General features: G+C 41.0%; 1 protein-coding gene across 1 annotated transcript in view; it reads left to right on the top strand.

Moving 5' to 3' along the window:
- Positions 1-2,999, top strand: part of ADAMTS19 (ADAM metallopeptidase with thrombospondin type 1 motif 19) — a 355,301-nt gene extending 352,302 nt beyond the window's left edge. Inside the window, exon 23 of the mRNA XM_044291002.1 lies at positions 2,641-2,999. Within this exon, the coding sequence (XP_044146937.1) occupies positions 2,641-2,792 (152 nt within the window). The 3' untranslated portion in view covers positions 2,793-2,999. The remainder of the gene's footprint in view (positions 1-2,640) is intronic.
- The last annotated feature ends 12,431 nt before the right edge of the window (positions 3,000-15,430 follow it).

Below are 15,430 nucleotides of genomic sequence, written 5' to 3'. Positions count from 1 at the left end.
TAGTTCCAACATATTTCCTGTAAAGCATACAATCGATGTTTGGAATAATTCTAGAGAGGCGCACTTGCAATGAGCAGGACCGTGGTAAAGGTACACGGACGCCAAAAATTATGCAGTGGGTCAGGATATGGGTATAATAATTTATAGTTTTGTTCGTGACACCAATTGCAGCATGCGCAGGGTACTGTCACAGGGCCCTTTAAGGTGTTGTAACTCACGTACCAGGTTAGGAATGCCAGAGTGGTGTAATGTCTCTTTATGGTAATGGTGTCAACGGTGTCTCCTACCTGGGTACAGCTGGACTCCTGGATCCTGGCTCACTTGCAATAAATTGAGTGTAGTGCTAGTAGGAGTAATAGAGGGATTTGCAGCAGTAATTGAGATCCAGACTTCAGAGTAAAGTTCAAACTTGTCTTTACTGGTTGTAGCTTACATCCAAGCAAGATACAGCTTTAGTTTTAGGTCCCAGCAGGTATTGGCAATGGTTGGCAGGAATTTATGCTTCTGCTCTCTCATGTACCTGGAGCTTGCAGGTAGGGAAGTCTGCTTAATAGCGCTGTAATGTGGCAGGAATTTGGCTTCTGCACTTTTTATCTTCTGATATATGGGGACTGACTAGCTGAGGAGGAATATGGCTTCTCCTGGGTCTCTGGACTGTACTCACAGCTATCTTCTTCAAGGTATGGTTTCTTCCTGTAACTGCAGTTGTCTGCTTGCTTCTTCCAGCTGAGGCTGCAAGGCTCAGGCTGGGGATGATGATCAATGTCCCAGCCAAGACAATATCCTGGCTTGATTCCCTAGATCTGGGAGCTCCTACACGCACAGCCTTCCCCTAGCAGGGGTGGCTGGCACACTCACTCTAACTTTCTTCTCCACACATGAGGCAGGATGTGGGAGCAACCACTCTGCTCACAGAGGGGGAAGCTAAACTGGAATGAACTATTCCAGCATAGGAACACTAAACTGAACTTAGTTCTTTGCAAAAACATTGCTTCCACCTGCTGGTGAACATGAAAATTGCAATAATTATACATTTGACAAGGTTTAGAATGCACAGTTGTGAGGATATTATGTGAAATTACATGAGATGACAAGGTTAATGCTCTTAACATATTGTAGCGGGATAAAAGAGTTAAGTAACACAACTTTGGGGTGTTACACACTCCACTTTATATAGATATAGACTCAAAGGAGGTCTCGGGGTACCAAATTATTAAGAATATTACCAAGCAGCTCAAATAGCTCAATTAGCCCCGATTAGATCTATCAGAGATACCCCACTTTGGCTTTCCCTTGAAGCCTTGAATATTGCTCTCCTGTCCATTGACTCGATGCTATGGACTCCACCTGCCTCTCCACCCACAATTACTAATCCCATCCTTAAACATTCTGTCAAAATTTGGGACTCGGTCAAATACTCGGTTTGGTTACATTCCCTGCAACTGACTCTTCTACCACTTTTAAAGAACCCACTATTTCCCCAGGACAGGATTCCCCAGGTTCAATTAGACTTTGGACAGCAAAAGGACTCGTCCATGGAAACCTTTCATTACTAGTGTTGATCGAGCATGCTCGGCCAAACACAAGTTCAGCATATATAGCATTAAATATGAAGGTGAGCAGTAAGCAACGGGGAAGTGGCCGTGATGCTGATGGTGCACGCAGAGGCCGTTGCCCTGGGCGCAGTGAAACTGTGTCTGCTGCCAGAGCACAAGAAAAACAATCATACCTAGCTTCATGTCCCAGTTTTCAGGGCGGCGCAAGACACCACTCTTGAAGTGAGACCAGTGCGACCAGGTGGTCGGTTGGATTGCAGCAGATAATGCTTCCAGTCGGTTATGCACCACCCTGATTTCCACCAAGTCCAGTCTCAGTAGCCAAGAGTCTGGGCAACACAATCCTCTCCCTGATTCTCCTTCCTCCCACCATGGAGAGTCTGGGCAAGCAAGTGATCCCACACTCGGATATTCCGAGGAGCTCTTTTCAGCACCATTCCTTGATTTGGCCCTCTCGACAAGCACGCTTGAAGAGTGACAGATCTTGTGCCCTGATTCACAAACTCTTGAGCATCCACAGTCACAAGAAGATGACGGTGGGGAACGGCAATTACTGTTTAATTATGTGGATGATGATGAGACACAGTTGCCAATAAATCAACGGCAATTTTATATATAATCTCAGAATGCTAGAGCGCCGTAATCTCGCGATGCACAGTTCCCTCCCTGAGGCTGATGCCAGCACAGGGAAGAAACACTATGACGACACTGCGCATGCACTAGCTCACGCATCGCAAGATTACGGCGCTCTAGCTTTCTGATGTCGGGGAGCAAGGAGGCGATTCTGAGGAAGCGGGGCGGTGCTGGGCTGATCTCAGGGACAGGACTCATCTCAGGTTAATTTGCATATGTATAAAATAGTTTTTTTTTTTTTACAAATAAAAGCACACAGAGCTATGGGGACTGGATATTGCAGATGGGCCAGCGGCCATTTAGCAACCCATGGCCTCAGCTCTATATACAAAATCCCGGTGACAGGTTCCCTTTAAAATATATAATTTAGATTTTAGGAAAAACACAGTTGTTGTTTTTTTTTTATTTTTTTTATTGATCATATAATGTATTGTTTAATTTGTATTTTCAGCTGCGTTAACCTTCAAATGTCTTCAAGACCAGTGGCCAGTCTATTGTAAAGTAATTCGTGAGAAAAATCTATGCCAAGACATGAGGTGGTACCAACGCTGCTGTGAAACATGCAGGGACTATTACGCTCAGAAGATGCAGCACAAGAGTTGACCTTAGTTTTGTATAGATAATTCCCAATATTATATCTAAAACACACACTTTTCTAGCATATCCCAAACAAACCTTAACAGAGTTCATATTATTTAATCAATTTAATTTATTTTTATTTGCATCACTGTTCACACCATAATGATTGCTTACATTTTTTACAAGACTGGAACATCATTTCTACATTTGGACTGTAGATCAAGTCATTGTACTGCAGCTACAAATATAACATTACGCATCTTTTTTTTTTTTTGTGAATGGATCTGTTTAGATTTAAAATCCCCTTAAAATGTCCTCTTCTCTTGTGGTCTGAGATGAAATATTGATCCCTTTAGGAAAACCACTCCCCAGTTATCCTTTGTGAAGATGTTCCAAGTCATATAGGCACTGTTAATATAGTTGCTCCACATTACTGTTCACATGGCCCACCCTATACTGTAATTACAGAAATTGCTCTTTATCAGTAATGTTTCGATATTAATGGTTTTGTAATTGTTCAACATTGCACAAAAATGTTAGCTACAGTACATGAAGGTTGAGAGCGAAGGGCAAATTGGAATTTTATTACACATGCTTCCATACCTGCTCAATTGTATAATGTATAACATGGTAATTCACTATCCTTTTCTTGAATTTGTGGGGTGAAAAAAAAGTTATCCTATCAACCAAAAAAACAAAGATTGCACTGACCACCTTAGCAAGTTAAAGTTCTCATTTATATCACATTTGAGAGATCCATGCTCCTATGTCTTTTTAGATCAACAGAGTATCAGACTGTCAGGGGAGTGGGGGAATGTGAATTGTGGTACAATTCTCCTATGTTAAAAGGGCTTATACATACAGTATATTCAGAAAGTCTTAAGATCCTTTCACTTTTTTCACATTTTATGTTGCACCCTTGTGCTAAAAAAAGTTTTCCTCAATCAATCTGCACTCAGTACCCCATAGTGAGAAAGTGAAAACAGAATTTTAGAAATGTTTGTTAATTTCTTAAAAAGCAAAAACTAAAATCGGGTCTAAACATAAGTATTCAGATCTTTTGCTATGGCACTTGATCATCTTTGAGATATTTCTACACTTTGATTGTAGTTCACCTGTGATGAATTCAGTTGATTGGACGAGATATAGAAAGACATAGCCCTGTCTATATAAAGTCTTACAGCTGACAATGCATATCAGAGCAAAAACTAAGCTATGAGGAGGAAAGAACTACAGCCCAGAGACTGTAGAGGCACAGATCTGGAGATGGGTACAAAAAAAATGTCTGCTCCATTGAAATTTCCCAAGAGCACAGTAGCCTCCATAATTATTAAATGGAAAACATTTGGAACAACCAGGACTCTTCCTAGAGCTGTACACACCTCCAAACTAAGTAATTGGAGCTGAAAGGGCCTTGGTAAGACAGCTGACCAAGAACCCAATGGTCACTCTGGCTGAGCTCCAAAGATCATTGCAGCATTCCACCAATTTGGGCTTGATGACAGAGTGGCTAGAAATAAGTCTAAAGGACTCACAGACTGTGAGAAACAAGATTCTCTGGTCTGATTAAACCAATATAGGCCTTTTTGGCCTCAGTTCTAAGCGTCATGTTTGTAGGAAACCAGGGACAACCCAATACCATCCCTACAGTGAAGCATGGTGTTGGCAGTATCATGCAGCAGGGACAGGGGGACTAGTCAAAGTTGAGGGAAAGCTGAAAGGAGCAAAGTACAGAGATATTCTTAATGAAAACCCAATCCAGAATGCTCTGGACACCAGAATGGACTGAAGGTTTACCTTCCAACAACCATGACCCTAAACGCATGGATCAAAACATTCGGCGACTGGGGATGCAGCCAATAGTAGGCTGTAATGGTGACCATCACATTTAAAAATGTGAACTTTTATACACAAGATAATATAATAAAATGTGAACAAAGTGAAGAGTCTGCAGACATTCCAAATACACACTATACATATATACATACATATATATATATATACATATATATATATATACACACTCACCTAAAGAATTATTAGGAACACCATACTAATACGGTGTTGGACCCCCTTTCGCCTTCAGAACTGCCTTAATTCTACGTTGCATTGATTCAACAAGGTGCTGATAGCATTCTTTAGAAATGTTGGCCCATATTGATAGGATAGCATCTTGCAGTTGATAGAGATTTGAGGGATGCACATCCAGGGCACGAAGCTCCCGTTCCCCCACATCCCAACGATGCTCTATTGGGTTGAGGTCTGGTGACTGTGGGGGCCATTTTAGTACAGTGAACTCATTGTCATGTTCAAGAAACCAATTTGAAATGATTCAAGCTTTGTGACATGGTGCATTATCCTGCTGGAAGTAGCCATCAGAGGATGGGTACATGGTGGTCATGAAGGGATGGACATAGTCAGAAACAATGCTCAGGTAGCCCGTGGCATTTAAACGATGACCAATTGGCACTAAGGGGCCTAAAGTGTGCCCAGAAAACATCCCCCACACCATTACACCACCACCACCAGCCTGCACAGTGGTAATAAGGCATGATGGATACATGTTCTCATTCTGTTTACGCCAAATTCGGACTCTACCATTTGAATGTCTTAACAGAAATAGAGACTCATCAGACCAGGCAACATTTTTCCAGTCTTCAACAGTCCAATTTTGGTGAGCTCGTGCAAATTGTAGCCTCTTTTTCCTATTTGTAGAGAAGATGAGTGGTACCCGGTGGGGTCTTCTGCTGTTGTAGCCCACCTTTCTTTCCCATTCTGACATTCAGTTTGGAGTTCAGGAGATTTTCTTGACCAGGTCCACAACCTACATGGATTCAAGCAACTGCCATGTGATTGGTTGACTACATAATCGCATTAATGAGAAATAGAACAGGTGTTCCTAATAATTCTTTAGGTGAGTGTGTATATATATATATATATATATATATATATATATATACATATATATATATATATATATATATATATAGTGTGTGTGTATATACAGTTGCAAGAAAAAGTATGTGAACCCAATGGAATGATATGGATTTCTGCACAAATTGGTCATAAAATGTGATCTGATCTTCATCTAAGTCACAACAATAGACAATCACAGTCTGCTTAAACTAATAACACACAAATAATTAAATGTTACCATGTTTTTATTGAACACACCATGTAAACATTCACAGTGCAGGTGGAAAAAGTATGTGAACCCTTGGATTTAGTAACTGGTTGAACCTCCTTTGGCAGCAATAACTTCAACCAAATGTTTCCTGTAGTTGCCGATCAGACGTGCACAACGGTCAGGAGTAATTCTTGACCATTCCTCTTTACAGAACTGTTTCAGTTCAGCAATATTCTTGGGATGTCAGGTGTAAATCACTTTCTTGAGGTCATGCCACAGCATCTCAATCGGGTTGAGGTCAGGACTCTGACTGGGCCACTCCAGAAGACGTATTTTCTTCTGTTTAAGACATTCTGTTGTTGATTTACTTCTATGCTTTGGGTCGTTGTCCTGTTGCAACACCCATCTTCTATTGAGCTTCAGCTGGTGGACAGATGACCTTAAGTTCTTCTGCGAAATGTCGTGATAAACTTGGGAATCCATTTTTCCTTCGATGATAGCAATCCGTCCAGGCCCTGACGCAGCAAAGCAGCCCCAAACCATGATGCCCCCACCACCATACTTCACAGTTGGGTTGAGGTTTTGATGTTGGTGTGCTGTGCCTCTTTTTCTCCACTCAGTGTTGTGTGTTTCTTCCAAACAACTCAACTTTGGTTTCATCTGTCCACAGAATATTTTGCCAGTACTGCTGTGGAACATCCAGGTGCTCTTGTGCAAACTGAAAATGTGCAGCAGTGGCTTCCTCTGTGGTATCCTCCCATGAAATCCATTCTTGTTTAGTGTTTTACGTATCGTAGATTCGCTAACAGGGATGTTAGCATATGTCAGAGACTTTTGTAAGTCTTTAGCTGACACTCTAGGATTCTTCTTCATCTCATTGAGCAGTCTGCGCTGTGCTCTTGCAGTCATCTTTACAGGACGGCCACTCCTAGGGAGACTAGCAGCAGTGCTGAACTTTCTTCATTCATAGACAATTTGTCTTACCGTGGACTGATAAACAGCAAGGCTTTTGGAGATACTTTTATAACCCTTTCCAGCTTTATGCAAGTCAACAATTCTTAATCGTAGGTCTTCTGAGAGCTCTTTTGTGTGAGGCATCATTCACATCAGGCAATGCTTCTTGTGAAAAGCAAACCCAGAACTGGTTTGTGTCTTTTATAGGGCAGGGCAGCTGTAACCAACACCTTCAATCTCATCTCATTGATTGGACTCCAGTTGGCTGACACCTCACTCCAATTAGCTGTTGGAGATGGCATTAGTCTAGGGGTTCACATACTTTTTCCACCTGCGCTGTGAATGTTTACATGGAGTGTTCAATAAATACATGGTAACATTTAATTCTTTGTGTGTTATTAGTTTAAGCAGACTGTGATTGTCTATTGTTGTGACTCTGATGAAGATCAGATCACATTTTATGACCAATTTGTGCAGAAATCCATATCATTCCAAAGGGTTCACATACTTTTTCTTGCAACTGTATATATATATATATATATATATATACAGTACAGACCAAAAGTTTGGACACACCTTCTCATTCAAAGAGTTTTCTTTATTTTCATGACTATGAAAATTGTAGATTCACACTGAAGGCATCAAAACTATGAATTAACACATGTGTAATTATATACATAACAAAAAAGTGTGAAACAACTGAAAATATGACATATTCTAGGTTCTTCAAAGTAGCCACCTTTTGCTTTGATTACTGCTTTGCACACTCTTGGCATTCTCTTGATGAGCTTCAAGAGGTAGTCACCTGAAATGGTCTTCCAACAGTCTTGAAGGAGTTCCCAGAGATGCTTAGCACTTGTTGGCCCTTTTGCCTTCACTTTGCGGTCCAGCTCACCCCAAAGCATCTTGATTGGGTTCAGGTCCGGTGACTGTGGAGGCCAGGTCATCTGGTGCAGCACCCCATCACTCTCCTTCATGGTGAAATAGCCCTTACACAGCCTGGAGGTGTGTTTGGGGTCATTGTCCTGTTGAAAAATAAATGATGGTCCAACTAAACGCAAACCGGATGGAATAGCATGCAGCTCCAAGAGGCTGTAGTAGCCATGCTGGTTCAGTATGCCTTCAATTTAGAATAAATCCCCAATAGTGTCACCAGAAAATCACCCCCACACCATCACACCTCCTCCTCCATGCTTCACGGTGGGAACCAGGCATGTAGAGTCCATCCGTTCACCTTTTCTGCGTCACACAAAGACATGGTGGTTGGAACCAAAAATCTCAAATTTGGACTCATCCGACCAAAGCACAGATTTCCACTGGTCTAATGTCCATTCCTTGTGTTCTTTAGCCCAAACAAGTCTCTTCTGGCTTGTTGCCTGTCCTTAGCAGTGGTTTCCTAGCAGATATTCTACCATGAAGGCTTTATTCACACAGTCTCCTCTTAACAGTTGTTCTAGAGATGTGTCTACTGCTAGAACTCTGTGTGGCATTGACCTGGTTTCTAATCTGATCTGCTGTTAACCTGCGATTTCTGAGGCTGGTGACTCAGATGAACTTATCCTCCGCAGCAGAGGTGACTCTTGGTCTTTCTTTCCTGGGGCGGTCCGCATGTGAGCCAGTTTCTTTGCAGCGCTTGATTGTTTTTGTGACTGCACTTGGACACTTTCAAAGTTTTCCCAATTTTTCGGACTGACTGACCTTCATTTCTTAAAGTAATGATGGCCACTCGTTTTTCTTTACTTAGCTGCTTTTTTCTTGCCATAATACAAATTCCACCTGACTTCTCCACAACGCAACTGTTGCTCCCAACCCCATTTATAAGGCAAGAAATCCCACTTATTAAACCTGACAGGGCACACCTGTAAAGTGAAAACTATTTTAGGTAACTATCTCTTGAAGCTCATCAAGAGAATGCCAAGAGTGTGCAAAGCAGTATTCAAAGCAAAAGGTGGCTATTTTGAAGAGCCTAGAATATGACATATTTTCAGTTGTTTCACACTTTTTATGTTAATATTTTACATTTTGTTATGTATATAATTCAACATGTGTTAATTCATAGTTTTGATGCCTTCAGTTTGAATCTACAATTTTCATAGTCATGAAAATAAAGAAAACTCTTTGAATGAGAAGGTGTGTCCAAACTTTTGGTCTGTACTGTATATATATATATATACACACAATACATATATACATATATATATATATATATATATATATATATATTAAAAGAAATCCACACCACTTGGCTTGAGAAAGGTTTCGTGACGGGACTGAAACGTTGCTGTGACATGTGTGAATAAATACACATTTTTTTCACAGAGGAGTGCCGTCGATTTCTTTTGCTATTCATACACCCAGGACCAAGGGTTAAATGCTGGTACTCGGATTGCTACATATAAGGAGTGCTGCCCCACTTCTGCAATATATATATATATATATATATATATACACACACACTCTAATGCATATATATGTGTATATAGATACATAGATACTCTCATTCAGAAGTGTACAACCTTATTTGGTCTGAGAGCCACAATGTTACTCCCAAGGGCCTCAAAAAATATTAGCTATATCAGTCTGAGACCTGGCAAATTTGAGAGAATATACTATAAATGTATTCCTCTACTGGTAGGTATGATAGGTGGGGGATCCTCTACTGGGTCCCATCTATATGTAGAATTTAGGTCACCTGTTTGCCACTCCAGGGAGGAGAATACTTTGCATATGTACAGACACCTCTTGCTGTTATAGTTTATAGGCACTACAGAAGCACCCAAGCATTTCACAACTCCCATAAACTACAATGAAGAGCCATAAGCATGCATGGCCACATCTAAGCTTTATCTCTTCCACTGTAGAGTTCTGAATATGGGATCATGGCACCCCCTTCTTAGGACATACAGGTGTCCTGGAGATGGAACCTCCACCTACCAAACATTTATAGCAAGTCTTGTCTTAAATGTCTCAAATGGAAAATGATTCTTAGATAACTAGAGGACTGTCTAATGTATAGTGAAGGGTCGGAGAGGGCAGGTTAGGACTCCTTGTATCGGGCTACATGTGGCCCCAGGCACTGAGCACTCCTGTTGTAATGCATAGGGATCTTCAAAAATGGCAACATGTTAACTGTACAGAACGTAGCTTGATACAAACTATAGTGTGCTCCCATGCCTTTGATGATAAATATTAGCTTTACATTTTTAGATCAATAAGCACTTCCCCTACACTAATCATGCCAAAGATTTTAAAATATGTATGTCAGAAAATCAAATATACATAATGTACTATAGTTCTGAAATAATGAAGTAAGAGAACCTGCTGCTTATATCATATGGTGCTATGCCAAAACAGATTTTCGTTTTCTGGTTCTGATTTTGAAGGTGTTAGCTCAATTGACTCTAGCCATTAGCTGGAGCAGAAAGGGCACTATCTACCTAATATTTAGGCTACCCTAAACAATAGGCATATGCGGAATGTAAAGAAAATCGCTTCTTAAAACTCAAACTTTGGCCTCAGTCCCCTAATCAACATAGCTGGCCACATCACAGTTAAAATGATTGGCCGCTTTTTGGCTACTGCTGACCAATGTGTATGTAAGGTGACTATGTAGTCTTTTTTGATGCATTAAACTCTCAACAGTGCAAGTGCAGACGGCAGGGACAGTGTTTTTTAATGGAGGAGTGATGTTTCCATTTTATGTACAGTACCTCTATGTGGATGGCACAAAAAACATGGCCTACAAGGTGGTATACCTAATGAAATATAGAAAATGGTGCAGAATATCAACAAAGGCTATATTACTAAGTGCCATATAGTCATCTAACAAAGAGATTCATCAGAAGTAGCCAGAAAGTGTCCTACTCCTTTAAGTAAATTTAGGTCAATTTCATTAACTCATCACAAATTAGAAAGACGCCATGTTGTAAAATACTGTAATACCTAAACATGAAGATGTAATCAGATCATCAGCAGATATACTGTACTGTATGTATAGCCTTTACACGTGCAGGCATAATGACCCACCTGAAATTATCAAATACAGTAGGAAATGTTTTCCATTTTAGGGTCCATATACACGTCCACATCTTGGGTCCGGATCCGTTCCACAATTTGCGGAACGAGTGCGGACCAATTCATTTTCTATGAGGCCAGAACGGATGCGGACAGCACACTGTCCACATCTGCATTTCTGCACTTCCGGATCCGCAAATCCGTTCCCTAAAAAAAAAAGAACATGTCCTATTTTTGTCCGCAACTGCGGACAAGAAAATGCATTTTCTATTATAGTGCCGGCGATGTGCAACGCACATTGCCGGTGTCCGTGCTTTGCGGATCCGCAAAACACCTACGGACCTGTGAATGGACCCTTAAAGGGGTTGTCCCTTTATAAACACTTATTAAGACTGGAGCTTTCTACACCTGACTTGATATCCCCCAGCGCATCCAGAGGATGCACCTAATTTATGACGAGGCGCAAACCAGAAATCTGTGACGGCTCAGAGATGCCGTAGATATCTGGCTTCATTTTTGGTAGAAAAGTGGCATACATCAAGATAAATTTGTTGCTGTGGCCGGAAGGAGGGGTTTTAAATATGGTACCTGGGACTAATGTCTGCAGTCATAGATAACACCAATCGCAGACATTTAACCCTTTAGATGCTGTGTTCAAATGTGACCACAGCATCTAAATGTGGAAAAACTGGAAGCGTGCACCTCAGGGTCATGAACTGCTCCCCCATGCGGCCACCAGGGGAGCTGTTCCTTCTCTTTGATGTACTGGGTCTCTCTGAAGAGACTCAGCATATCCAATGGAAGTCTGCAGTTAACAGGTCTTCACATGGTAACCACAAATGGAGCTTAGATTGTAACCAAAAGCGATCAGAAGATCTCATATTTTAGCCTCCTATAGGGGGAGCTAAACAAAAAAAAGTTAAAAAAGTTTAAAAACAATATTAACAACATTGCATTTTTTTTCCATTTCCACCCCATCGCTTCCCACTACATTGTTTAAATATGTGGTGCCACAAAAAACAAGCCTCCATATGTCCATGTGAACGGAAAAATAAAAAAGTTATGACTCCAGGAAGGAAGTGGGGAAAAATGAAAATGCAAAAATGAAAAATCCTCCGGAACTCTAGGGTTTAAAATTGGTTCCCTTAAAGTCTAAATACCTCTGCAGTAAGTCCAAGCCCTAGACGAGACAAATCTAAAATATCACTTGTTATTGTTTTCAGGGTTATTTTTATGACAAGAAGAATTTCAGTGAACTCATATTTGAAGCTCAATCTCCTGGACCTGATTATGCCAAAGATCTAACAGGCACTAGTGCAGGGATGGCCAACCTGAGGCTCTCCAGCTGTTGCAAAACTACAACTCCCAGCATCTAAATACATCTGTCAGCCTACAGCAGGGCATGTTTTACAACAGGTGGAGACCCACAGGTTGGCCATGCCTGCACTATTGTGTGTAACGCACAGTATAAAACATATACATCATGTACTGTATTGGGGTAGTAACGTAGACGAACCAGCAGCTCACATATGTGGTGCTATACCAGAAACAAATGTGTGTTCCTTTGAGTTCTCTGGTTTAAATTTTAAATGTAGAATAAATGTATATAAAACATATTTATATCATTATAATGTTAGTATGACATGATACCATTTTTTGGGGCATTCACTACTTACTTGTCTAGTTAATTTTGATACCAGAGTAACAATGCTTATAGGGGCTGTCGCTTCTTGATGACAGTTTTGTGTAAGCCCTATTAGGGTATATGAACATCATAAAGCTTATCTGTAGTAGCTCCTATCCTGGTAGATCTGGTCAATCCATGAATTACATGGATGGTCATTCATTTTAATGGCCACATATAATACTACATTTCCCCAGGAGCAACTTCAGAAAAATCAGCTGTTTGCTTGGGGTTTCAGGACCTGGACCCATGGTGATCAGTTGGCTGCCATGGTGGCTTTGGGGTTTAAGGAAAACCTGTCAGCACCAAAATGGACCATAAACCGCCAGCAGTAACTTAAAGCTGTTAACATCAGATTTCTAATGATGTTCTTGTGTAAGATGTAAGATGTCCGAGGCGCATGATTGCTGTAAAACAATTTTAATTCCCCCACAGTTCCTATTAAAATGAGGTTCTTGAAGTCAAGGGGACAGCAGCTTTCACGCTTGAAGTCACGCACACCACGCCCCCTTCCTACCCTTTGGATTCTTTCAGGCGCGATTCCATCTTGAGATTTCACGCATGCGCTATAAGATCTCATTTCCGGCATCTGCGCATTGATCCCCGCAGGCGCAGACTCATGTGGGCAAGCGCTTCAGAGAATATTACCCTGCATCAGCATCAGTCACAAGAACAGGGGCAGCAGCGGGGATCAATGCGCAGGACCCAGAAAAGAGATTATACGGTGCATGAGCAAAATCTTGGGGTGGAATCACCTATGAAAGAATTCAAAAGGCCATTAATGCGAAGGGGCAGGAAGGAGGTAGGGTTATCTTGACTTCAAGCGTGAAAGCCGCTGCCCCCTTGACTTCAAGAACCTCGTTTGCATACGACCTGCTGGAAAATGTAAATAGTTTTACAGTGATCATGCGCCTCAGACATCTTACACAAGAACATCATTAGAAACCTGATGTTAACAGCTTTAAGGTACTGTCGGCAGTTTATGGTCCATTTTGGTGCTGACAGGCTCCCTTCAAGGTACGTAGTTTTCTGTCTTAAAGCTTTATGCTCCCCTTAAGCATTATAAATTACACAAACAGTTCAGACTATCTCCTACAGCCTCATAATGATATGAAGGTATATGGGTACACTGGCTAACCTACTGTGCATACATGTTCTGGCTAAATGAATTTAAAAGACACCAATACCAGCTAAATAATTATTGTTAATAGCCCATATTAATGTCAGTGCAATTTAGTGTCGTATTGTTATATTACGAGAATAATGCAGCCCTTCTGTAAAATCTTCTTTGTCTCATTTGCCTTTTCAAATATCTGTGTATCTCTTTAATATTTATTGGAATTAAATCAAGTGACCTTGCCCATCCATGAGATTAGTTAAAGGTAGACATGACAAACAAAAACATCCCTAAGGCCCCTTTCACACGGGCGAGTTTTCCGTGCGGGTGCGATGCGTGCGGTGAACGCATTGCACCCGCACTGAATCCTGACCCATTCATTTCTATGGGGCTGTGCACACGAGCGGTGATTTTCACGCATCACTTATGCGTTGCGTGAAAATCGCAGCATGCTCCTCTTTGTGCGTTTTTCACGTAATGCAGGCCCTATAGAAATGAATGGGGTTGCGTGAAAATCGCATGCATCCGCAAGCAAGTGCGGATGCGGTGCGATTTTCACGCATGGGTTCTAGGTGACAGTCTATTCACTGTATTATTTTCCCTTATAACATGGTTATAAGGGAAAATAATAGCATTCTGAATACAGAATGCATAGTATAATAGTGCTGGAAGGGTTAAAAATAATAAAAAAGTTAACTCACCTTCTCCTCTTGTTCGCGCAGAGGCCGGTCTGTTCTTTAGCTGTGGCTGAAGGACCTTTGATGACGTCAGATCACATGCTCCATCACCACGGTGATGGACCATGTGATTGGAGCATGTGATCTGACGTCACCTCAGGTCATTCAGTCCACAGCTAAAGAACAGACCGGGATCTACGCTAACAAGAGGAGAAGGTGAGTTAACTTTTTTTTTATTATTTTTAACCCTTCCAGCCCTATTATACTATGCAGTCTGTATTCAGAATGCTATTATTTTCCCTTATAACCATGTTATAAGGGAAAATAATACAATCTTCAGAACATCAATCCCAAGCCCGAACTTCTGTGAAGAAGTTCGGGTTTGGGTACCAAACATGCGTGATTTTTCTCACGCGAGTGCAAAACGCATGACAATGTTTTGCACTCACGCGGAAAAATCGCGCATTTTCCCGCAACGCACCCGCCTCTTATCCGGGCAAAAAACATGACGCCCGTGTGAAAGAGGCCTAAGGGTCAGCACTATGAGAAAGTTCTGGGTGTTGCATTTTTCTACACAACCAGGTCCTGACTCGACCTGCAGGAAATGGCTGTAGATGCCTGCTCAGACATTCACTGGCTGAGGCGGGAGAAAGTGTTAGTTTTATATAATAAATAAGCTAGTATTTATTTTTATAATTGACCTCCCATTAATTAGAGAAAGATCTATATAATCAAGAATGGCTCAATCCCCAATATGTTTGACCGCTCCAGAGCACAATGGACACCATAGCCACCGGATTTCTGCTATTTTAAACAGCAGACACCAGAAGCTAATGTCTGTGATTGGCGATAACCAAAACACATGCACTAATAAAAAAATATATGTTTTTTCCTGTAATGTATTTATCCTGTAATGGAGAAAAATAATCAAAATGGCCAATTTGCTTTCTTAGTTTTTTTTTATCTATACATTTTTTTATAAAAAGTGATCAAAAAGTCATACACAATCCAAAATACGGTATTATCAATAACAAGAAAAATTATATAAATGGCATATCACAAATCGTACTGACCTATAGAGGTCAGTTT

This window comes from Bufo gargarizans, chromosome 1 (genome assembly GCF_014858855.1).
Source record: "Bufo gargarizans isolate SCDJY-AF-19 chromosome 1, ASM1485885v1, whole genome shotgun sequence".
Lineage (NCBI taxonomy): Eukaryota > Metazoa > Chordata > Amphibia > Anura > Bufonidae > Bufo > Bufo gargarizans.
Note: the sequence above shows the minus strand (reverse complement) of the source record. Positions and strands in the feature narration are given on the sequence as shown.